Source organism: Tripterygium wilfordii, chromosome 10 (assembly GCF_013401445.1).
Source record: "Tripterygium wilfordii isolate XIE 37 chromosome 10, ASM1340144v1, whole genome shotgun sequence".
In the NCBI taxonomy this organism is placed as follows: Eukaryota; Viridiplantae; Streptophyta; class Magnoliopsida; order Celastrales; family Celastraceae; genus Tripterygium; species Tripterygium wilfordii.
Genome location: NC_052241.1, coordinates 10,503,449 through 10,529,436, shown reverse-complemented (window position 1 = coordinate 10,529,436; position 25,988 = coordinate 10,503,449). Strand labels below are relative to the sequence as shown.

At 38.3% G+C, this 25,988-nt stretch overlaps 3 protein-coding genes and 2 pseudogenes across 3 annotated transcripts; 1 reads left to right on the top strand and 4 right to left on the bottom strand.

Moving 5' to 3' along the window:
• Positions 1-2,860: 2,860 nt before the first annotated feature.
• LOC120006925 lies at positions 2,861-4,954 on the bottom strand (annotated as a pseudogene).
• On the bottom strand, positions 4,709-5,579 carry LOC120007396. Its single transcript, XM_038857587.1, has one exon. The coding sequence runs from the start codon at positions 5,513-5,515 to the stop codon at positions 4,709-4,711; it is 807 nt and encodes a 268-aa protein (XP_038713515.1). The 5' UTR covers positions 5,516-5,579.
• A 4,899-nt stretch (positions 5,580-10,478) lies between these two features.
• LOC120006923 (rust resistance kinase Lr10-like) lies at positions 10,479-13,683 on the bottom strand. Its single transcript, XM_038857050.1, has 4 exons — positions 12,455-13,683; positions 12,074-12,112; positions 11,927-11,971; positions 10,479-11,708 (listed from the first exon to the last, which is right to left on the bottom strand). Exons 1-4 carry the CDS (start codon positions 13,275-13,277, stop codon positions 10,561-10,563), a joined length of 2,055 nt encoding a protein of 684 aa, XP_038712978.1. The 5' UTR covers positions 13,278-13,683; the 3' UTR covers positions 10,479-10,560.
• A 309-nt stretch (positions 13,684-13,992) lies between these two features.
• Positions 13,993-16,485, bottom strand: LOC120007394 (annotated as a pseudogene).
• A 2,564-nt stretch (positions 16,486-19,049) lies between these two features.
• Positions 19,050-23,148, top strand: LOC120007974 (F-box/kelch-repeat protein OR23-like). Its single transcript, XM_038858469.1, has 2 exons — positions 19,050-20,230; positions 22,553-23,148. Exons 1-2 carry the CDS (start codon positions 19,266-19,268, stop codon positions 22,842-22,844), a joined length of 1,257 nt encoding a protein of 418 aa, XP_038714397.1. The 5' UTR covers positions 19,050-19,265; the 3' UTR covers positions 22,845-23,148.
• The last annotated feature ends 2,840 nt before the right edge of the window (positions 23,149-25,988 follow it).

Sequence of the window (25,988 nt, the reverse complement as noted above, 5' to 3'; positions counted from 1 at the left end):
AAAACAACATGTGGTTGCTCGTTCTAGTGCTGAAGCTGAATATCGTGCAATGGCATCCAGTGCATGTGAACTAATATGGCTTAAGAGTTTGCTCGCAGATTTGGGTTTTCCAAGTAGTCTTCCTATGACTCTCTTTTGTGATAATCAGGCTGCTATGCATATTGCTGCTAATCCCGTGTTTCATGAACGCACAAAACATATTGAAGTTGATTGTCATTTTATTCGTCATCAAGTTCAGAATCAAGTTATTCAAACAGTTTACACTCGAAGTCATGATCAACTTGCTGATGTTTTTACAAAGGTTTTGTCTTCTGGTCATTTTCACCGATTATTGTCCAAGCTTGGCTCAATCAATCCTCTTGATCCAGCTTGAGGGGGAGTATTGACATTAAATCCTCAAATTATGGCATAATTTGCTCCTCAAATTATGGCATAATTTGTCCCATAATTTGCTCCTCAAATTATGGAACCTTTGTCCCATAATTTACTCCTCAAATTATGGCATAATTTGCTCCTCAAATTATGGCATAATTTGTCCCATAATTTGCTCCTCAAATTATGGAACCTTTGTCCCATAATTTGCTCATCAAATTATGGAACATTTGTCTTAAAGTGTAATGTTTGATCCTTATATATATGAGGTTGTAATTGTATTGTTTGATCAATATACATACACATCAAATATTGCCTCTATTCTTCTCTACAATTGCTCCTATTTTTCTACAGAGAAGCATCCACATAAGTGCTAGAATTCACCGGACTTTCGCAGCTTACATAAGCTAAAGCTAGATCGTAGGGTGTGAGCCCGTATAGCGGACGAGAGTCCCCGCAGTCACCATAATGTTTAAATACCATTGCTTTAGGGTTATTATATTGTTTAAATTACCATCCTGGACGCCAACATCGGCAATCCGGATTGTGTGGTTGTTGTAGTCGATAGCCTTCGTCTGGAGAGTCTCCTTCCAGTCGAAATGGGTATGAGATGTTGAGGATATTGCCACATGAAGAAGAAGTTTGTGTACAGTTGTACGGTATGTGTTTAACATCACAGTCATTGCACAAGCCAGAGGATACATGGAAGTGGATTGCAAGAAAGGTAAAGAAAGGCTGCAAGGAGAAGAAGCTTATTTTGAGACATTGAAATGTTTGTTATTCATGAAAGTTTTCCTTGATTGTAATTCAATCGAGAACTCGCGCGGCCTCACCATGCTTATTACGACTCAGTCTCAGCGAGATTGACTTGACTTGTCGTGTCGAATTTAGTCTTACCATGGCCTTTTCTATTGTTCAATGGGGATTCTTTGATTTTTTGCGTTTCCTTTGGGGACACTCTACTAACTACTAACCATTCAAATATTATCTTCTTTGCAATCGGGAAGAAAGCATTACCTTGCCGGTGGCTGAGGGAAACAACTTGGAAGCAGCAGAAGAAATCAAGGTTTGTTTCGAGCATTGCCAAAGAAAAAAAAAACGAGCAGGGATAGATAAATTATAGGGATCCCAACAATTGATATCCTACTTATTACAACTGTAAAGTCGTACGCACATGATTTCATAAGCATCATGTGGGACATGTGGAGCCCGCGAATTCACTTGAATCTTATGTATCCAACTCAACAGCTAAAATAACTTGGACTTTCCAGTTTTGTTTCCCTTTTTGATCTTTAATACATACGTACATTTGATCAAAAAAAAAACTTGGATATCGACATTTGGGATCTTTTATCATTTTTACTGTGAAAATGCCATAATTTGGTTTTAGGTCTTATTTTCAATCGAGAACTCAACCTCACCGTGCTTATTACTACTCAGGGAGATTGACTTGACACGGCTTTTTCAAGTCTTCGGTGGGGATTCTTTGATTTTTGAGTTTATTTTTGGAATGGGGCACTCTCCTAACCATTCAAATTTCAAATGTTATCTTCTTTGCAATCTAGAAGAAAGCATTGCCTTTAGAAACAACTTGGAAGCAGCAGAAGGGGAAAAAAATAAAAAAAGACGAGCAGAGCTAGATAAATTATAGGGATCCCAATAGTTAAGACACATGTGAAACCCACAAATTCACTCACTATGAGAGTATTTGCATGATATTATTATATTTGCAGATTTGTTTGAATGTTTCTGGGTGTGAGTTGTGCGTTGAAAGGAATTTTGCAGGATGTTATTATATTTGCAGACTTGTTTTAGAATATCAAAACTGGGAGGCTATCCCCAGTGGATTAACAATTAAAGTCGTTGGGTTATCTCAATATAATAAAGTTACGATAGAGATTATCCGGTTAATTTTTTCCGACTAATTCCATTTTCCTTCCCCTGGTAGCCATTGCTCTAATCATCAACCTCTGTATAAATTGACCTACTCTTCATCTTGGAGCTCATTCCTGGAAGCTTGGTTCATATATAATAAGATACAGGATAGGAATCATCTATCATTCCAGAGCAGGTAGCAAGACGGGTTCTTTTCCTAGTTAGAAATATAGTGAAATACAAATATCAACAATTCACCACTAAGTATGCCATATAATTATCTTTACTTTAGTGTTTAGATTATTTACCATTTATCACTAAATTGGTGTGTTCGAACCCCCATAGAAGTGCATACGGCCCATTAAATAATTGGACCATCTAATAATCTCGGCCCATCCAATGAGTTATGGAAGATAGAGTGAGATTAATGTGGTTGAGGATAATAATCTACTAATGTGCAATGACTAGGCTATGCTTTACGAATGCCCATTTCGAAATTGGGCCGTCTGATGGGATCAACCCATCTAGTGTCTTTATTTGGTGCATGATTAATGTCGATAGAGTGCAAAAATAATAGTAATATCATGATAATAATTTGAATTGATTCCATTGATTGAGAAGAAGCAAAGGAATGCGGAAATACTTGAGAGAGCGAGCTCTTAAATTATTCCCAAAGGAACCATATAATAAACAAACTACATGCTGAAATATATTTACTCAATCTGCATCTACAACCACTCTGACAGATTCAGAAGTCCCTACCGATGTCAAGGATGACCATGTCGGGTTTGTAGATTCTTCAACATTCTCCGCTGGTACTTGCTCTATATCAAAAGTAGGCTCAGGAGGCAATTCTAAATTTCCTGCATGTCCTTCAAGCATTTGAATTACCTTTCTCATTGAGGGACGATCGCAAGGCCTTATCTGTGTACACCATAGTCCTACTATGGTAATCTTCTTCATGATATTCTCATCCTCCTCCACTATGGCATCATTGACCTCTGTAATCTTTCCTTGGACCATTTGATTGTACACCCACAAAGGAAAGTACGTCTGACTTGAATTATTATCCGTTGTTGTGTCGAGCCTCTTCCTTTTCCCTGACATTTCCATTAATAGCATCCCAAAACTATACACATCAACTTTGTATGAAACACCTCCAATTCTTCTGAAGACCAACTCTGGAGCTATGTATCCGATTGTTCCTCTTGCCGCAGTGACAGACACGATGCTATCATTTGTTGAGTATAATTTAGCAAGACCAAAATCTGATATCTTTGGAACAAAATTTTCATTGAGAAGGATGTTGTGAGGCTTAATATCAAAGTGTAGGATCTGCATGTCACAACCTCGATGCAAATATTCAATCCCTCGTGCAACCCCAAGAGAAATTTCATACATTTTCTTTCAACTCAGGGAGATATGCCCCTCTCGGGACGAAACATATTTGTCAAGTGATCCTTTAGGCATGAAATCATATACAAGGGCACGTTTTGTTCCTTCGGAGCAGAAGCCAACGAGACTCACCACATTGACATGGTGAATCCTCCCGATGGTTGCAACTTCATTAATAAAGTCTTGTCCATTGGCTTTTGCTTTGCCCAACATCTTGATTGCTACTAGTCTACCACTTTTAAGTTTTCCTTTGAAGACAGAGCCATATCCTCCTTCCCCCAATTTTTCTTGAAAACGTCCGCTCATCTTCTTAATTTGTGAGTAAGAGTACCTTATGGGTACAAAACTATTTTGATTTTGGAGGAATTCTTCAAGAGTGTCATCCATTGATAAATGCTTCTTGCGCCACTTATAAACCACAAGCGCAGAAAGACACAGAAATCCAAATAATGTTCTCGCTGCAAGAACCGATTCTGCATCGAAAAACCAGCTATGACAATGAATGACAAATATTGCAGGTACTTCTTCTGGGATGAAAGGGGAAGTAGCATATTAAAAATTGTATGAAATTACTTCATGCTTATTGATGTCTTAAAAATATATGTCTACTCCTTCTCGTCAAACTAAAAGTTTGTTTTTTAAGTTCTAAAGGTACATGCTAAAAGAAGTTGAAAAATAAGAACTTACCGAGCACTTGTACTGTCAGGCGCATGGAGGAGGGTATGGCTGTCAGCAAGATGAAGAGGAAACACACCCAAAATCAATAAACTAGCCAATGTCGTTCTGGTCGAAAAATTGACTGTAATGGAATTTGTAGGATTCTTACCTCCCAGAAACCAGCCGTAGGAGAGAAGACTTAAAAATCTTATGAAAAAATTTTCGAACCTGCCTATAAAAAGTGAAAGTAATATTTATATATTTGTAAGAATAACTGAGAAGTTGATTCGAAAAACCAACACGGTACAATTTATAGCCGAAACATGAAATCCAACTTACATAGGTACCATTAATTCATATATAAGTTCAGTTCGTTCTCGATGGTACCATTAATCAATCAGCAGAAAAGTTACTCACATCGTAAGTTGCACTTAGAGCAGTATCCTTCACTTAAGCAGCTTTGGATAATGGTGTTGTTCTCTAGACGACAAAAACCATCTCCTCTACAAGCAGCACATGAAATTGTAGCCCAAGAAACCTCCACACCATAAACAAGCTTCTTATGGATGTCCATGTAAGAATAGTTATTGTAGTTGCCATCTAAAAATGTATATGAGAGGAAATCAAAGGCACAGTTGACCTTCAAGTCTGTATTCTTAAAATCACCAACCACAACATAATGATATGATCTTGTGTTGTTGGTTGAGTTGGTTTGGATTATACAGGGAGAAGCATCCACATAAGTGCTAGAATTCACTGGACTTTCACAGCTTACATAAGCTAGATCGTAGAGTCTTCGTGGAAAATCATACGGCGCATAGTAGCATCCACCGTATTCTATATGTGTTACATAAAAAAAGATTGATAAAGAATTGATAGGCATGGAGGAGCAATTACCAAGCTGGACGCCAACATCGGCAATCCGGATTGTGCTGTTGTAGTAGTCGATATCCTTCACCAAGTATGTTTGAGAATCCAAGCTGAGTATAGTTTGATTGTTATGGCAAGAGAGTTCGTAGATGGGGTCACCACAGTCTGGAGAGTCTCCTTTGAGTCGAAATGGGTATGAGATGTTGAGGATATTGCCACATGAAGAAGGAGCTTGTGTACACTCGTAAGGTATGCGTTTAACATCATACCTCCAGCCATGGGATACATGAAATTGGAATGCAAGAAAGGCAAAGAAGGCAGCAAGGAGAAGCTTATTTTGAGACATTGAAATGTTTGTTATTCATGTAATTCTCTCTTGTTTGTGTAGAGCTATATAATTCAATTGAGAACTCAGCTTCTATTACCACTGAGTCTCAATGAGATTGACTTGACTTGTCGTGTCGAATTTAGTCTTACAATGGCTTTTTCTATTCTTCAGCGGGGATGGGATTCTTTGATTTTTGTGTTTATTTTTGGAATGGGACACTCTACTAACTACTAACCATTCAAATATTATCTACTTTGCAATCTGGAATAAAGCAAGCAGGGCCAGAGAAATCAAGGTTTGTTTTGAGTCTTATTTTTAATCTACTTTAAATAATATACTTGAATCAATGACTACCTTTACCCTCTCACCAATTGTTTCTGGGGGTAAATTGTGCATCCAACTCAACTGCTAAAATAACTTGAAATCTTATGCATCCAACTCAACAACTAAAATAACTTGAATATCGACGTTTGGGATCTTTTATCATTTTTACTGTGAAAATGCCATAATATGATTTTATGCCATAATTTGGTTTTAGGTCTTATTTTCAATCGAGAACTCAACCTCACCATGCTTATTACTACTCGGGGAGATTGACTTGACACGGCTTTTTCTAGTCTTTGGTGAGGATTCTTTGATTTTTGAGTTTATTTTTGGAATGGGACACTCTCCTAAGTCCTAGCCATTCAAATGTTATCTTCTTTGCAATCTCGAAGAAAGCATTGCCTTCAGAAACAACTTGGAAGTAGCAGAAGGGGGGGGGGGGGAAAAAAAAGACGAGCAAGGCTAGATAAATTATAGGGATCCCAATAGTTAAGCCGTATGCAAAGGAGTTCATATATGTATCATGTAAGACATGTGCAACCCACAAATTCATTTACTGTAAAAGTATTTGCATGATATTATTACATTTGCAGATTTGTTTGATTGTTTCTGGGGGTAAGTTGTGCATTGAAAGGAATTTGTAGGACGTTATTATATTTGCAGACTTGTTTTAAAATATCAAAACTGTGAGGCTATCACCAATGGATTAACAATTAAAGGTGTTGGGTTATCTCTATAAAAAAAAAGTTATGATAGAGATTATGCGGTTAATTTTTTCTGACTAATTCCATTTTCCTTCCCCTGGTAGCCATTGCTCTAATCATCAACCTCTGTATAAATTTACTTTACTCTTCACCTTGGAGCTCATTCCTGGAAGCTTGTTTCATATATAATAAGATACAGGATAGGAATCATCTATCATTCCAGAGCAGGTAGCAAGACGGGCCACGGACTATATCTGTTCGAGCTTGCGATGAGGGAGTTTGCATGAAGAGGTACTGCCAAAAGAGCCGAAAAGAGTCCTAATATCCAGAAAACATGCTAATTTCAAGGAAGATGTTTAAATTGCAAATAGTTTTGATGCATGTCTCAAATGATTTTCCTGATCTTTTCATATTCCAACATGCTCAAAGCAACTTCGCAGCTCTGAGAGACTATAGGCTCCGGATCCTTCGCAAATTCCTTTGAGACGTGCAATAATTTGCCCGTCTGCTCAAAGCAAAAACTAATCTAGTATTCCATACGGCCAACTTAAATTGTGCTCAACTTCGAAGGCCATGAAGATATCACTATAGTGCTTCAGCATTCACACAGCAGTCTTTGCTACTTATCCAAAATGGAAATAACTACAAGCTCGAGATAAAACCACCAAGTCGAATTCATATGGTGAGACTTCTATACTGTGCAAAATGATATGTGAAATAAGGGTGGAACATGGCCAAAAGTCCGCTACTAGAAGTTTCAGCCACATACTACATTTGATGTACCATGGGAAAATAAACCATTTTCCTAGTTAAGATCAATATTAATGCGAAAAGCTTGTTTGCAGGATTTTAAAAGCTTGTTGTCATACAATCTTACAGTTGGTACATGGGCTGGCCCTTCTCTTACGTAGATACACGTACTTGTGACTTTCTTATGATATTTTGGGTGAGATGTGTAGAAACAGGGATTGCTCGAGAAATAGTATTACGGTAAAGTAGTATAAATGTGGTATTTGGAACAATGATTAATTGACATGCAGACAATTAATCCATTTTAAAGACAGAATTAAATTAATTACTTTGACTTTCTTATGATATTTTGGGAAACCTGTGTCATATTTCATGTGTACTTGTATTTGTATATGCAATATACATTGTCACTCCATTTTTTTTTTCTGCTTCGAATCTGAGTATGCATGACGTTGCTTTTAAAGAAATAGAAAATAGAACATATTTTTCTTATTTATAAACCAAACATATTTTCTGTTCTTTGAAAAATAGAAAATAGAAATAAAAAAATGAAAACAAGCACTTTAAGTGTGGCAGTGTAGAGAGTGAGGGAGTCAGTGAGAGCATAGTACAGGCATAAAGCCGTCGAATTGGGTGGCCTGCACCATTTTCCCCAGCCTCAGCACCTCCTTGCCGATGTTGTTCTTGCAGGTTTTGCATGACGATCTCGCTGACTTCGCATATTCTGCTTTCCACGGCTTCTGCGGGGCCGCCATTCTCTCTCTCCCCAAAGTCAAGATGTTCTCTGTGTATATATATATATATATGTAAATATACACGGGCGAGAGAAGCTTGGTTGTTAAAGAGGAATGTTGTGGAATTTCTCTGTTTTTAACTTTCTAGCTTTCTATGGCGTCTCTGGATCTGCTACGCTTTCTTGTTTTGACTTTTTTTTACCCGTTTTGCATCTGGACTCTTGAGGCTGGAGCCCCAATGTGTGGGAGTAGTCACTTTAGTAGTTAGCCGGACCCCGAATACTACCCAATGGTTATCTTTTAACACGGTCATGATGTCCGCTGTTCATTTTTATTTGGGACAAAAATATATCATTGGACTATGATTTTATTAAGAAAAATAAAAAAAATTTAAGTTGCTAAAATGGGTTTACAGTAGGTTCCATTGTAACAAATTTACAATAGATTCTTGTCATCCCTTCAATGTTGGGGTTGTTCTTATTTTACTTGAGATATTTGAATTAGTCCACGGTCATATTTAGCCCGACATGAATAAAAAGACAGGACATTTGTCTTTCAGAGCTTTTGACCTACCAAAAAAATATTCTTATGATAGGTGCTTTTCCTAGTTAGAAATATAGTGAAATACAAATATCAACAGTTCACACTAAGTATGTCATATAATTGTCTTTACTTTAGTGTTTAGATTATTTACTATTTATCATTAAATTGGTGTGTTCGAACCCCCATTGAAGTGCATACGGCTCATTAAATAATTGGGCCATCTAATAATCTCGGGCCATCCAATAAGTTATTAAAGATAGAGTGAGATTAATTTGATTGAGGATAATAATGTACTAATGTGCAATGACTAGGCTTTGCTTTACGAAGACCCATTTCGAATTAGGTCGTCTAATGGGATCAACCCATCTAGCGGCTTATTACTAGTCAGCGAGACTACCTTGACTTGTCGTCGAATTTAGTCTTACCATGCTTATTCTATTCTTCTGTGGGATTTCTTGGACTTTTTTTAATAAATATTTGGTATGGGAATGGGACAATGTACTCCTACATACTATTCAATTTTATTTTTTTGAGTATTTTGAAATTTCAAGGAAGCATTGCCTTGCCGGTGGCTGAGGGAAACAACTTGGATGCAAGAGAATGAATAAACGTTTTGTATTTAATTTTCTTTTTTTGGAAAAATTAGAGATAAGCCATCAATTAAAAGTTTTACTGTCTTTTTTTATAAAGTTCAAAAAAATTAAAACAATATTTCATAAATGACAACAAATTATAAATATTTATTTAATTTATTGACAAAAATATTCTCATATTCCCCATTTGATACCCAAATAAGCTCTTCCTCCTCCAGTGGCTATTTTGGCTTGCCAATGGGTGGGGGATGGCCTGCAATTTCAACAAGCTTTTCCGACTACTCAAGTGATCATAGACTGTCGATGATGATTGAACTTTGGTCGGGCTGTCATGGAGTTTCATTTTGGTGGTTCGTTCATCGAGAATAATGGCCAGACGACAAACTTATTCTATGGAGGTGCAAGGAAGAAGATGACGGAAGAAAATGAAGAAGATGAAATATTTTTGACAATAGAAGCATATTTTTGTAAATTTTTTTCTTTCATCCTTATGTCTATTTATTTTATTTTTTTTGGTTTGTCCTTAGAACACAACTCTCACAATTTACCGTTTTGGGTGAATCCTTTTCTTTTTTAGTCTTGAAAAACAAGACAGGTTGCTTTATATCGAATAATCTACAAATGTTGGCAAGGCGTTTTGCAAATGAGATCAGTCATTGGTATGGGTGTATGGAACAGTGATTTGTTTTGAAGAATATCTGGAGGGATTGATGCTCTGCTCACCCTGAACTTGAATTATTTATGTGGAAAGCGGCTTGGATTAATGTTGAATCTGCAAGGAAAAGAGTGCTCCGACGATGGCTATGGCAACACCTTCTGTGAGATGATGCTGATTTTGGTGCTAAGGAGACTGCTGGTATGAACATATTCATATAATGTATAAGAAGATTCATAACATTCACTGTGTTCTTTTGCACAATGTTGTGACTAACTCATGTAATTTGTTTGTGTGCAGACAAACTACATGCTAATTTGAATTGATTCGATCGATCGAGAAGAAGCGAATGAATGCGAATTTACTTGAGAGAGGGAGAGCTCAAATGAGGAGTTTCCTATGACTACTGCTTGTTATTTCTATTGTATTAATCGGAAAATTGTAATAGAAGTTTCACTATTAGTAAGTCTGGCCCTATTTTTTCTGAAATTTTTAAAAAAAATGTTTTCTTTCCTATAATAATATTTCTAATTTTGCATTTTGACGATGGTGGTGGATAGGGTTATAATCACAGAAGCTCAGCCTTGATGCAAAATGAACAAGGGAAAAAAAGAGAGGAAAATATTATAACTAAAAACACAATATCATATAATACGGAAAATGTTTCTGAAGTCATACTGATAAACAAACTTCATTATTATAATGGAGTTTCAATGTCTTTTATTGGCTCAATCTTATGTATACGTAGCATTAAATTTACTCAATCTGCATCTATAACCAATCTGACAGATTCTGAAGTCCCTGCTGATGTCAAGGATGACCACGTCGGGTTTGTAGCTTCTTCAACATTCTCTGCCGGTACTTGTTCTATATTAAAAGTAGGCTCAGGAGGCAATTTCAAATTTTCTACATGTCCTTCAAGCATTTGGATTGCTTTTCTCATTGAGGGACGATCGCAAGGGCTTATCTGTATACACCATAACCCTACTACTGTGATCTTCTTAATCATATTCTCCTCCTCCACTGTGACATCCTCGACTTCTGTATTCTTTCCTTGAACCATTTCATGGTAAACCCACAAAGGAAAGTACATCTGACTTGAATTATCATTCGTAGCTGCGTCGAGTTTCTTCCTTTTCCCTGACATTTCCATTAATAGCATTCCAAAACTATACACATCAGCTTTGTATGAAACACCTCCAATTCTTTTGTAGATCAACTCTGGGGCTATGTATCCGATTGTTCCTCTTGCCGCAGTGAGAGACACGATACTATCATTTGTTGAGTACAATTTAGCAAGGCCAAAATCTGATATCTTTGGAACAAAATTTTCATCGAGAAGGATGTTGTGAGGCTTAATATCAAAGTGTAGGATCTGCATGTCACAACCTCGATGCAAATATTCAATCCCTCGTGCAACCCCAAGAGAAATTTCGTACATTTTCTTCCAACTTAAGGAGATATGGCCCTCGCGGGACGAAACGTATTTGTCAAGAGATCCTTTGGGCATGAAATCATATACAAGAGCACGTTTTGTTCCCTCGGAGCAGAAGCCAACAAGACTCACCACATTGACATGGTGAATCCTCCCAATGGTTGCAACTTCATTAATAAAGTCTTGTCCATTACCTTCTGCTTTGCCCAACATCTTGATTGCTACCAGTCTGCCACTTCTAAGTTTTCCTTTGAAGACAGAGCCATAACCTCCTTCCCCCAATTTGTCCTGAAAATGTCCGCTCATCTTCTTAATTTGTGAGTAAGAGTACCTTATGGGCATAAAATTATTTTGACTTTGGAGGAATTCTTCAAGAGTGTCATCCATGGATAAAAGCTTCTTGCGCCACTTAGAAACCATAAGCGCAAAAAGACACAGGAACCCAAATAATGTTCTTGTGACAAGAACTGGTGCTGCATTGAAAAACAGCTATGGCAATCAATGACAAAATATTGCAGGACTAAGGGAAGGTCAGTGCTTCTTCTGGGGTGAAAGGGGAAGTAGCATATTAAAATTGCATGAAATTACTTCATTTTATTTATGTCTTAAAATCATTTATTTTCCTTCTTGAAAAATTGGTTCGTAATTTCTAACTGTACATGCTAAAAGAAGTTGAAGAATAAGAACTTACCGAGCACCTTGTGCTCTATTGTTGGGCCTATGTGGTACTGTATCTCTGTCAGCAAGATGAAGAGGAAGCACACCCAAAATTAATAAACGGAGCAAATATTCTGATAAAAAAATTGAATGTACAGGAATATATTGGAAGAATTCTTACCTTCCGGAACCATTTGGTTGAAAAAATATATGAGCATGCCTGTAAAAGTTAGTCAAAAATATGTGTAAGTATAACTAAGAAGCATATTTTTCAACAGTATTTATATATATATATATATATATATAATATAACTGAGAAGTTGATTGGAAAAACCAACCCCCATTAATTAATATATTTGTCATGAAAAAATATTTGGTCCCGCCTGTAAAAGTAAAAGTAATATTTATATATTTGTAAGAATAACTGAGAAGTTGATTCGAGAAACCAACCCGGTACAATTTATAGCCGAAACGTGAAATCCAACTTACATAGGTACCATTCATTCATATATAAGTTCAGTTCGTTCTAGATGGATAATCAATCAGCAATAAATTTACTCACATCGTAAGTCGCACTTAGATGGAGTGTAACAGTATGGTTCGCTTCCGCAGTTTTGGATAATGGTGTTGTTCTCTAGACGACAAAAACCATCTCCTCTACAAGCAGCACATGAAATTGTAGCCCAAGAAACCTCCACACCATAAACAAGCTTCTTATGGATGTCCATGTAAGAATAGTTATTGTAGTTGCCATCTAAAAATGTATATGAGAGGAAATCAAAGGCACAGTTGACCTTCAAGTCTGTATTCTTAAAATCACCAACCAGAACATAATGATATGATCTTGTGTTGTTGGTTGAGTTGGTTTGGATTATACAGGGAGAAGCATCCACATAAGTGCTAGAATTCACTGGACTTTCACAGCTTACATAAGCTAGATCGTAGAGTGCGGGAAAATCAAACGGTTGATAGAAGCATTCACCTTCTCGGATATATGGGTATTCGAAAAAGGCTAAAGAACTGATAGGCATGGAGGAGCAATTACCAAGCTGGACGCCAACATCGGCAATCCGGATTGTGCTGTTGTAGTAGTCGATATCCTTCACCAAGTATGTTTGAGAATCCAAGCTGAGTATAGTTTGATTGTTCTGGCAAGAGAGTTCGTAGATGGGGTCACCACAGCCTGGAGAGTCTCCTTTGAGTCGAAATGGGTATGAGATGAGGATATTGCCACATGAAGAAGAAGAAGATTGTGTACAGTTGTAAGGTATGCGTTTAACATCATAGTATTCATAGTCATAGTCATTGTTGGAGCCAGAGGAAACATGGGAGTGGATTGCAAGAAAGGCAAAGAAGGCAGCAAGGAGAAGCCTATTTTGAGACATCGAAATGTTTGTTATTCATGTAATTCTCTCTCGTTTGTGAAACCATTTAAGTCAATCGAGAACTCAGCCTCACCATGTTATTACGACTCAGTCTCAATGAAATTGACTTGACTTGTCGTTTTCAAATTTAGTCTTACCATGGCTTTTTCTATTCTCCGGTGGGGATGGGATTCTTTGTTTTTTGTGTTTATTTTTCGAATGGGACACTCCACTAACTACTAACCATGCAAATATTATTTTCTTTGCAATCTATAAGAAAGCATTGCCTTTCCGGTGTCTGAATTTAGTCTTACCATGGCTTTTTTCTATTCTTCAGTGGGGATTCTTTGATTTTTGTGTTTATTTTTGAAATGGGACACTCTACTAACTACTAACCATTCAAATATTATCTAATGTGCAATCTGGAATAAAGCAAGCTGGCCCAGAGAAATCAAGGTTTGTTTCGAGTCTAATCAAAAAATAAAAATAAACAACCAAGCAGGGCCAGAAAAAATAGGTTGGAAACAATAATGATAGGGATTCCATCAATTGATATCTCAATTATGCAATTGCATGCACAAAATGAGCTCAGGAATTCACTTAAACCTTGTGTATCAAACTCAACAATTGGAATAATTGATATATCAACTGCTAGGATCTTTATTGTTTTTGATGTAAAAAATACTATAATTCGGTTTTAGGTCTTATTTTTAATCTACTTTATAATAATATACTTGAATCAATGGCTACCTTTACCCCGCACCAATTGTTTCTGGGGGTAAGTTGTGCATTGAAAGGAATATGCAGGATGTTATATTTGCAGACTTGTTACTGTGAGGCTACCACCAATGGATTAACAATTAAAGGTGTTGGGTTATCTCTATTAAAAAAAAAAAGTTACGATAGATTATGCGGTTAATTTTTTCCGACTATTTCCATTTTCCTTCCCCTGGTAGCCATTGCTCTAATCATCAACCCCTGTATAAATTTACTTACTCTTCATCTTGGAGCTCATTCCTGGGAGCTTGTTTCATATATAATAAGATACATGATAGGAATCATCTATCATTCCAGAGCAGGTAGCAAGACGGGTCACGGACTATATCTGTTCGAGCTTGCAATGAGGGAGTTTGCATCAAGAGGTATTGCCAAAAGAGCCGAAAGAGTCCTGATATCCAGAAAACATGCTAATTTCAATGAAGATGTTTAAATTGCAAATAGTTTTGATGCATACCTCAAATGATTTTCCTGATCTTTCATATTCCAACATGCTCAAAGCAACTTCACAGCTCTGAGAGACTATAGGCTCCAGATCCTTTGCAAATTCCTCGAGACGTGCAAACTGCTCAAAGCAAAAACTAATTTAGTATTCCATACGGCCAACTTAAATTGTGCTCAACTTCAAACGCCATGAAGATATCACTATAGTACTTCAACATTCACACTGCAGTCTCTGCTACTTATCCAAAATGGAAATAACTACAAGCCCGAGATAAAACCACCGAGTCGAATTCATATGGTGAGACTTCTATACTGTGCAAAATGATATGTGAAAAAAGGGTGGAACATGGCCAAAAGTCCGCTACTAGAAGTTTCAGCCACATACTACATTTGATGTACCATGGGAAAATAAACCATTTTCCTAATTAAGATCATTATCCGCAGGAAAGGTGAGGTTGGGGAAGGGCAACAGGTAGGCAAGGTTGACCCACATTAATGCGAAAAGCTTGATTGTAGGATTTTAAAACCATGACCTCAAGCTTGTTGTCATACTATCTTACAATTGGTGCATGGGCTCGCCCTTCTCTTACGTAGAGTCAACTACTTGAAAGATTCCTCCCTTTTTTCCCCATAAACGGAGAACTGTCAATCAACCTATCCAAAAGTAGGGCTACTGCAGTGTTGGGGCAGATAATCACCACATAATTGCTAAAAAAGTCACAACGGAAAAGTCAAGAGGTAGAAGTCATAGCAGGTGGTCATACCAGCAATGGAACCAGGGGCCTCAGCAGCCTCATGTCTAACCATTGGATGTTCATTCACATCCCTCAGAATGTCACTAAGTGCAGCAGAAGCAGCTTTATTCTGCAATTGACCCAAAACATAGGCAACCTGAAATAACAGATACAGATCAATAAGCATCCAAAAGTACTAAGAAAATGATTCATCAGCCGCAAAAAAGAAAGAAAGATAGTATCAGAAAAGGAACATGAAGCTCTCTCCATAATAAGCCAATGCAAGTATGCAACTAAAACTGACAAACCAAAACATCAAAACCCAACTCCAATCACACACGAGAACAGACACATAATAAAAACAGGTGGATTAACATCGATGCTAACAGACCACTTTCTATGGTTGACCTCAACTGAAACTGACGATAAATTAGATAACAGGAAATATAACAAACCTCATGCCGCAACAGAGCACTTTTTCAACACAAAGAATCAATTATTGCAGAAACAGCTGTATCTCCACCATGATTTCGGAGTGCAAATAACGCAGCATACAGATCATAGATGCATTTCTCTTCATCCAGAAGGACATTCCTTTAGAATGTTTAACATCAGTCTACAAAATAACCAATATAAATAAAAACATATATCAATCACTAGTGGAAATCCCCAGACAAACCTCAGCTCGTCAACAGAGGAACAAGAAGAAACTGGTGCAGCTGGATCAACCGACATGAAAGGGGATTTTTCAGTCTTGGACGTTCCATCACCGTCAACAACAGCCTTTAATTCCTGGATTTGTTTGAGAGCAAACTCACAGGTTTCCTGAACCTCTGGAGCTGGATCTACAAGCAAACTATTCTGCAGAAGAGGAATGTTGCTTTCTAAACCAATTGCTCCAAGAGCTTCTGCAGCCTGTAAAAGAAAAAAAAAACACCAGAACAAATTTAAAAACATGTAATTGCAATAACATAATCAAGTAGAAAAAAGAAAAGAAAAGAAAGAGAAGAATGGAAGCACGGGTGAAAGGGTAGAAATAAATCACCTCATGGCGAACAATAGGATGCAAAGAAAGATCATTGAGAAATGATCCTAAAGCAGCAATAGCTTCAGTATCTTGCATTTGACCCATTGCAAATGCAGCCTCGTGGGCTAACAAATTTGAAGAATATCTTGTTGCTGAAAGTAGACATCAATTAAGAAAAATTCTTTCACGGTAAAAACAAACTAAGCAGTGAATTTAATATTTCAAAAGGCATCTCACCATCTCCATGACAATGAAGTTAATTGATAGTAGAAAAAGTTCAGTAATTTCAAATTTTCCATTGGTTCGGGTCCCTATCTCAATAGCCTCCCAGGAAAGTGTTCCTCGTTCAAATTCAAAAGGGAAATCCTACAAAACTCATTGTTCACCATTCATTGCAAAATTAACCAATTATGCAAAAAAATTCAAAAAAGATGAAACTTGGCTTCAAAAAAACCAATAAAAAAGTAAAGGAAACACCAAATACTCTGAATTTGAGTCCAAAAGGGTGTTTTCAACTTCCAAGAGCAAAAACAGTTCCTTTTTAGGGAATGAGCAAACACCTACCAGTGAAAGCATACTCTAACCGAAAGAGAAATGCATAAAGAGAGCAAAGAAAACTAAGAGCACGGACAAAACCATGTATGAGGGCGTCGCGGGGGCCGGCACCTTTGAGGTTGCGGAGAGAGAAGAGAGCTCGAAACCGTCCGATATGGGTTGGGTCGGGTCCAGCAACCGATCACAAAGAAATTTCTCCATGGAACATCATGATGCACTCTCTTTCAAGGAACCCATTAGTTGGCGATGAAGACGGCGCCGTTGTGTGGTTCCAAGCAGCCGTTCAACAAGCAGATTCTGATTCTCCGGGACGACGAGCCCACGCAACGAGAGAACCCCTTCTTCTTCGGTCTCGACTCTTCTTACAAGCGGTTGGGCTTCAGTTAGATGGACCTAATTTATGGGCCTTTACATTAAGGCCCGGTAACTTCGGTTTGTGAGGCTCTATTAGGTACCTAATAAGCCCGATAATCGTACGATCATGGCCCATGAAGATATGTTAGTGGATCCCATATGTAAGGTGTGTCATACTTTTGTGCTTATCAACAAAACGGCGCATCTTAAACATGGTATACCGTCGGCTCGACCGTGAAAACCACAAATCGGCCAGTATGATGAGTTTTTTTGTCAAAAATATCGTTTATGCTCTAAAATTGTTAAAACCGAGGTTTGGCCACGATACGAAGGCCAAACCCGCACCCAACGAAAGAAATTGATACCTTTTATACGACCCTCTTATCTCTTCCTTCTCCGAGTTCAGGTTATGGAAGAAGGAGAAAAATGCTCTAAGAAGAATGTATCAACAACACAACAACAACCGAGGCAATTCAATGGACTCGGCCCATCCAATGAGTTAGTATTAAAAACAGGGCATAAATGTTGCTAAGAAGTGAGAATAGTGACGTGCGTTGACTAGGCTTTGCTTTATTTCGCCCATTTAGAAATTGGTTCATCTGATGGGCTCAGCCCATCTAACCACATTATTAAAGATGATGCATTTTTTTAAAAAAAATAGGGGTTTGGGGAGGGATAGAGTTCAAACTCACGACTTAATGGGTGAGTGATCCTTTATATGTAATGTGATTGTCATTCAACCAACGGCTCACTTGCAAGATGGTGCATGATCAATGACCTCAAAAGTTGAAACGACATTGCATCGTGTATTGGTCTACCTAGAGTGAGTATTATGAAGGCAAAAGCACTTGCTAGCATTTATCAGCACCACAAATCCATAGACCAAAATAACAGTGCAAAAATTGAAACGCAACACAATAGAACACCAGACAACAAAAATAGGTGTTCAGGTAGTGTCTGTTGAACCCGTTTGGCTCCGGGCTTATACACCCTCATACACACTAACAACATTGTCGGCTTTGGGTTGTCCGGTTCCCTTTGATATATCGGGCAAGTATTGAGTTATTCGGTTCCCATCGATATATCGGGTCTGCATGGCTTTGTTTCTCTCTTGGACCTTCTAACTTAATGGTACTTGAGTCAAAAGGAAAAGGTTTTGTTAGTTGTTAAGGGTGGACTTGTCCTTATAAAGAGGATTACATCCATACATTTTATCGATGTGGAACAACCGAACAACATATTTTTTTGTGAAATCCTGATTCTGTGTCCCACTTTCGGGCACCTACCCATATGGACTTTGGCCCAGTTTTACCTGTCATTGGTGTGATGCGGGATGTTCTAACTGCTCAAGATTTACGCCCACTCAGATGTTTGAAGGGCATGTTAAGTTGAGTGATTCCTTGGTGATGTCAAATGGTGCTTTGATAAGGAATTTCCTCTACTCTAAGATACAGTAACACCACTTAGAGTAAAGAGGAGATGTAACTCACCACTCTTACGATACAAAAATCACCATCTTAGGGATGATGTGGCATCAATTAATTGGTTGAGTGGGTCCTATAAAAATTACTATTCATCAAATTAGAGTCCCTCTAAATATGAAGCATAAATAAAATTGTTACATGTTTTCAAGTGCCATTTTGTTCCCATTGTGAGCTACTAGTGCTATACTTATCCAAAAGGATAGCTTTGAAGTACTCCATACCAAACCCATTGTCGATGCTCTTAAGCCCGTTGAGTATGTTTCATTTGTTTTCTGGGCCGGGTCTCCACTTTATTTGGGCTCGAAAAGGTAAATAAGGCTTAAGCCCGTTGAGTATTAATAAGCCGGGGCCCAACCCATTATTGATCCAGACTTAAGACATTATTAAAGAGTAGATTATCATTTTATTCTCTCGAGAAGTTGCCACGTGTCCAAAACCGAAATTGCTGGACCGTTACTATCATCTTCCTCAGATCGCGAAAGTCAGAGAGCGGAAAGTCTTGCCCCTGAAGAAATTGCAAGCAAACCGTCTGGATTTCATTCGCTGTAAGTAAATGTACAAGCTCTCCTGCATGATTTTGGTTAATTTGTTTCGCGATTCGTTTTGGTTTTTTTAGGAGCGCGTCAAGTCAAGAATGGCGCGACCGTCGTCGTCGTCCTCCGCCGTAGCATCGGAGCTGCGAATCGACGAGAAGTTGACACTAATTCCTGGTTTACCAGACGACGTCGCAGCAAAGATACTGTCCTGCGTTCCGTACTCGCACATAGACCGTCTCAAGCTCACTTGCAAATCATGGCGCCACTTCTTCTCCTCTAAAACCCTAATCAGGCTACGTCACCACCACCGCAACCTTTCCAGCTTACTCTGTATCTTCCCCCAGGACCCTTCCATCGCCCCCCCGTACATCTTTGACCCCGAGAATCTCGCGTGGCGGGCTCTTCCGCCGATGCCTTGTAGTCCGTACGTTTACGGCCTCTGCAATTTCACTTCCCTCGCCGTCGGCAGCAACCTTTACGTCCTCGGTGGGTCCTTGTTTGATACACGATCCTTCCCTCTCGAACGCCCCTGCTCATCCTCTGCTGGGTTCCGCTTCGATTTCCGCACCTTCAAGTGGCACCGCCTCGCCCCCATGTTGTATCCTCGCGGGAGTTTCGCCTGTGCAGCGATTGCGAGTTCGGACCAGATCATAGTCGCTGGGGGAGGTTCAAGGCATAATTTGTTTTGTGCGGCCGGGAGCAGGATGAACGCGGTGGAGAGATATGATATCGAGAGAGATGAGTGGGTGGCGCTGGATGGTTTGCCGAATTTCAGGGCGGGGTGCGTTGGTTTCTTGGTTGGAGAAGGGGAAGAGAGGGAGTTTTGGGTTATGGGAGGGTACGGAGAGTCAAGGACCCTATCAGGAGTTTTCCCTGTCGACGAGTATTACAAGGATGCAGTGGTCATGGAGCTCAAGAACAATGGTGCTGGGAAGTGGAGGGAGGTTGGGGATATGTGGGCAGAAGGGGAGAGAGCGAGGCCTGGGAAGATTGTTGTCATGGAGGATGAGGAGTCGGGCTGTCGTCCTGCCATTTTCATGCTAGATGGGAAGGAGATCTTGAGGTAATTGAAACTGAATTATCTTTGAAATCTATATACAGTTCTGCTTGGTCTGTTTTATTAATTTATATTTTCATATGGTTGAAGGTCATCTGTATTCGTGGAGTATTGAGCGAATTTGAACCCTAGGCTTTGTTTGGTCGGGATACTCATGTATGACTATTTATCAAGACAAATCCTTTCTTGCTTCATTCAATCTGTTCCCTTTATTTTCCAGCCACACTATGTGTGAAGTACGAACCATCTTTTTGTCCTGTCATGTGCAGACTTGAATTCGAAGCTTCTTACTGGCCTTGTGGTTCAGTGTTAAAACATTTTTTTTTTCTTTCCTGTATATAGTCCAAATTTTTAAAATCCTGCTTAGGATGTAGATGAGAAGTGGAGTTACCTAGATTGCCAAACAAATTAGTGAATAATTGCATGGAAATAATTTAGATTTTAAATGGCATTTCGTTGATATATTGTTTTGAACAATAAGTTTGGTCTTTAAGTTTGTTGTCTTTAACTTGAATGCGCAAAACTTTCCCTTGTAGTCACTTCTTAATGCCATTTTTGTACATCTTTCATGAGTCATGGCTTGAAGTAATAGCCTTGTTTTTTCTACTATATATTGGTTCAATGTACTGATGCTAAAGGTAAACAACACCATGCACAAGATGTACGCATACCTTACCCCACGTAATATGTGGTGAGGTTATTTCCCATATACTGAAAGGTAAAATAAATAAATTACTATCTGTGTCTACATTAGCTCTTAGTTTATTGCTTTTGTCTGAATACTTGGGACTTGTGACTTGTGACCATATATCCTTTAATGCATGATGCATCTCCTTTTAGCCTTCCTTTTCTCCTACTGTTTTGTTTTTTGGGTCTTTGGTTTAAACAATGGAATAACCACATTTTCGCCACCTTGAGTTTGAGGTATAACTGAGTGTAAGAATTCATGTGTAAGTAGGTTTTCTAGCCCATCTGCCACAAATTGCCAATAGTTTAAGTCGCAGGCCACTTTTTTTCTTATGACCACTGTCCTATTTGGAATATCAAGCATCTAGGTGACTAGGTGTGAATGGCAAGCATTAAGTGAGGTTGATCGTCTAAAGTAAGTTGAATGCACTAGCTAGGATAGCTTGTGAACTTAGAGAGCCAATTTACTATCTGAGGTTGAATGAGAAGACGAGGGCTGGGGGTTTAAGCCTGAGTGAGGTTGAACATCTATCTTGTATCTGCAGGGGCTGTGCAACTCTGGTTTCAGTAAGGCTTGGTTCAGAACTTGAACTGCTGAATCAGTCTATGCTTTACTGTATGGAACCTGCTTGTATTCACTTTTATTTGTTTTTGTGGTACATGTGCCATTTCTTCCTCTCTATTTCACTCAGTTTAATCCTCAATCGACTAAGGGAAATAATATTTATTAAAACAAATATTCCTCCTCTGTTTCCGTTGCCATCTTTTTGTATATCAAAGCCTGTTACTTGTTTTGTTCGTTTTCCCCCGTAGGCCTGTACAAACTGTCGCCTATCCATTTAGTCTCTTGTTGGTAAATGACATCCGCATTCAATGAGGAAACTAATTCAGTTATCCTACCTAGTGTTCGCTGCCTGGATGCAACGAGTTGCTTTTACGAAATACTTTGGCTAATATTTGTCCATTTCGCATTACACCCAAAGTTCCATGTAGGGCATTAGGATTGCCCTATGTAACTCTTGCCCTTTTTCATTGTACCTGGGGTTCAATGCATCGCCAGTATTCACTGTAATGTGAACTTCTGTTCTGATTCATGCTTCTAAGCATTCTTGTGCTTTTGTTTGTTTGATAATTACTCATACACACTTGTAGGAATTGATTTATGATGATATCATTATCAATTCTTTACATGTTAAGTTTGAGGATCAATGGTGAGTTGTGTAGTGCTTCTTGTTGTCAATTTATTGATTCTTTATGCGGGGAGCTGTGCGCTGAGGGATGGCACAGTGGCTTTATTTCACCATGCTCCTTCTTCTAATGTCTTTTCCTGCCAGAGTTGGGTGTTTCCCCATATATTTTGATTTGGGTTGGGAGGGAGCGGGGCCATATGCAACCGTGCATATGCAAGCTGATGGTTCTACAATAACTTTTGTGGTTACTGACCCTATGAATATGCAAGCGGATGGCGAGCACAAGCAACTGTGAAGATCTGAATAAGGATATAGCTGTCGATATTCTGGACGTACATTTCTGTTCATTGATAATAAATTGGACGACTTTAACACCAATCCATATGATATAACTTGGAAGCATTTCATTTGCTTGCTGAAACTCTTACATATCGCTTTCTTTTCCTTACAGATATGACATTGCCTCTAACCATTGGCAAAAGGAGTCCAATGTACCAAGAAAAGCACCTTGCAACTCGTCCTTTGGTTTTGTTGTGTTGGGCGGTGAGCTATATGTGATGTCTCTTCGTCACGGAGTTGATTCAACAGAAACTCGGAGATCACGCCAGCACAAGAGGACAGGAACTCTATTTGTCCAAATCTACCACCCAAGGAAGAAAACGTGGAGGTCCCTCCTGGCAAAGCCACCATTCCATTGCCCTCTGGATTTCAAGACTGCAGTTCTGTGCACAGTTCACTTGTAGATTCCATTGATTACTCTGTAAAGTCGCCATTATTCGTACTGTGAAAAATTCATCAAATGATGTGGCGTAGTTCATGTTGATGGCCCTGTTTACTTACTCTTCCTTTGTACAGATTAGTGGTAAAGATATGGCTGAGTCAAAGAACAGAAAATTCATTTCTTACTCATGTAAGATACAGTATGCCTTCATTGTAAACGTATGTTATTGGCATATGTTGTATGTGGTGTTTTTCAAATACACAAATGGACAATGATTTTTATGTACAGATCTAGGAAGCACTTCTTGGCTGCGACAATTGCCCCAACTTCGTCTCCTGGCTTTCCCCTACTTAGCCGTATTTTGTGTATGTTCTAGCTTTCCTCTTCCATCCTACACTTTGAGGTGAAAAAGCTATTTCTTCAATGTAATGTACTTGTTGACAAGTTTTGTAATTATTGGATTGGATGAATCATGAAGTGATTGTGCATCTCAGAAATCATGTTGAAATGGTGAGCAAACACCAAGTCGCATCTCACCTGTAAAACTAGGTGTTGATCCAAATCCAACCCTTGGATTAATTGAATTGCTAATCAAGATGCTGAATTTGGCAGATTGATGAGGTCTATTATCTTTAGGAGATGACTGATGTGTTTGACAAAGATGGCAATGTTGAGGTACCAAGTTACGAAAGATAGATTTCATGGGAACACATCACATCCTTGATCCATTTTAAGGACTTATGGGTGCCTCAGGCTGTCTCGCAATGCCTTCTACCGCATTTGGTTGACATTTAGAGAGTGAAATAAGGATGGAATGAGGGTGATTACTCCTTCCACTATCTATTCTCCATTGTCGAGAAGAGTCAAGTTCACCAAAATGGTGAAAATGGTTATTCTCCACAATTGAGAATGGTGGGATCTCACCCCCTCTTTGTGCTTTACAGGGGTATTGATGTCTTAACACTTCAATGATCAGTTTTCAAATCTATCGCTACAAATGGAGTGGGACCTAAGACGGTTTCCTCGATGGGTAATCAAATTAGTTCAAATCCCACATATCAGATCATCAAGATGACAAGGATTGAACACATTTTGGTTAACAAAGGGCCAAAAATGAAGGATCCTAGAACTATCCCTTTGCGAATTTAGAATGGGTCATTTCTTATTCTAAGCTTGGACTGGACCCAATAGCTTTCGTCTCACACACAAAATCCTCCACCATCAACTTCAAACTTCCAAGTACTACCAGTCAAGTTGAGATTTCCTTTCCCCTTGCCTGATTTCTCCTCTCTGATCAAACACCCAGCTTATAAGTAACGAGGCAGCAAATTTGAAATTTAAAAACACACCATAGTCCATGTTGGGTCTAGTCCAACCACATGGTTTCCCAACATTCAATTTGGAATAACTCAAACGTTAAACCCTATACTTGGACCTGGAAAAAAAAATTATCATCATTTCTTTCATCATATATATATATATATATATATTTATTGTCGGAATAAATTTTATTTTACCACTCGCATGGTGGTCAAAAAGTTAAAAATATAGCCCGATTTAATTTTTTTTTAAAAATACATTAGAAATATTTGCAGCTAATATTGTGTGTGATGAACTCGAAATCGTCAGGAAGTGTCTTCTCAATTTGATAGAAGTGACATGCACATGAGGAAACATGGTCTATGGAGTCCCCGATTTGAATACTCAATAGATGTTCCGACGCTCAAGTCAGTGAAACTATTAACTGAGAGTGCTCAGCGCTCACTTTCACCATATTAGTATTTAAGAGTGCAGGGATCAAAATCGTTTACCTGATGGTGAAGATCTCCTTTTTCTTATACATGATGAGTGAGATCTTCTTAGAGGATTTTTCGTAGGGTAAATCTTCTCCTGATTCTCTCATGTTTCTCGTTTTTCATTGGTATTCGATTGCCAAGGATTTTCGAGGTGACTTCTACACATTGGCTATGACTTGGTCGACAGTTCGGTGGATGCCACCTCAATACTTTGGTCTACTTGCCAAGTCAGCACTTCATTAACACGCCGCATCCTGTCGCCACGGGACTCTATTTCAGTGGAGGGTGATTTAATTTAGATAATATCAATGTGTAAATACCCTTTTATGAAACATCACTAAGAATGCTTTGTCTCTTCCAATTGGAACAAAGAAAAGACCATGTCTTACTGCGGCTGGTCATAATTAATTTATATGCCAAAAAGTTGATGCATACATTTGTGAATGCCTAATTAACTTGAATCATACTATTTATTCAACTCTAAAACCCTCTAATTCCTTCAACAATACCAAATCAATTTATAATATATATTTTAACCCACCAGGCCAATAGCCGAGAGTCCAAGTACCACTTCCTCTAAAGCTGAATATTTCACGAAAAAAGTATTGTATATATAGATAGTCACAACCATAAATCTATATATCTATAATTAATTAATAGTTTCGATGGACTTTCTAGTCATAATTAATTACTATAGCTACTTATAATGGCGTTGATAAATTAGGCCCAGCCAGATATATAGTTCTCCAATTCTTTGTTTATTGATTATTACTTTTGTTTGTATAAATAATTAACATAGGCCATGAATACAAATATGTATGATAATCAAGAAGTATATTTACACCTCTAAAAATAAAAATAAAGGAATTTTCACATAAGAGTTTAAAGTAAGGGTGTAAAATAAGAGGTTTATATTTACACCATTGATTTGAAACATATGGAACCCAAAATAATGGGTCTCACATGTTGTTAGAAAGGTATGCATGGATATGTTTTAGATTGGGTTATGCCGATTCGATGTGGAATTAAATTCTTAACACTCCCCCACACTTATGGGGGGTTATGTCAGACCCAACAAGTATGTCAATTTGATGTATATATGATGAAGTCGTATTACTCTCCCACACTTATGGGGACATGTAAACGTAATGTCTAAGGGACCGAGTGTCTCCGATACCACGTTAGAAAATATAACTCAAATACTACAAATCAATATTGTCCACTTTGGGCATGACTTTGTTTTTCTTGAACTGTCGTTATTTATTTTTAGGCCTAAAAAATGCGTTGATTGTGTGAGAGAGGTTGGATGTTTGATTTTATATCACCCGCCGCCCTCAATTGAGTTATGTCAATTCAATATGAAATAAAGT

What these genes read in the sequence shown, in the direction of transcription:
- LOC120007974 (XM_038858469.1), top strand. Translation starts at nt 19,266, where the DNA reads ATGGCGCGACCGTCGTCGTCGTCCTCCGCCGTAGCATCGGAGCTGCGA. An exon ending in GATGGGAAGGAGATCTTGAG is followed by an intron (nt 20,231 to 22,552) that starts GTAATTGAAACT and finishes TTTTCCTTACAG; the next exon opens with ATATGACATTGCCTCTAACC.
- LOC120007396 (XM_038857587.1), bottom strand. Translation starts at nt 5,515, where the DNA reads ATGTCTCAAAATAAGCTTCTCCTTGCTGCCTTCTTTGCCTTTCTTGCA.
- LOC120006923 (XM_038857050.1), bottom strand. Translation starts at nt 13,277, where the DNA reads ATGTCTCAAAATAGGCTTCTCCTTGCTGCCTTCTTTGCCTTTCTTGCA. An exon ending in CAACCAAATGGTTCCGGAAG is followed by an intron (nt 11,972 to 12,073) that starts GTAAGAATTCTT and finishes TCTTGCTGACAG; the next exon opens with AGATACAGTACCACATAGGC. An exon ending in AATAGAGCACAAGGTGCTCG is followed by an intron (nt 11,709 to 11,926) that starts GTAAGTTCTTAT and finishes TTTTCAATGCAG; the next exon opens with CACCAGTTCTTGTCACAAGA.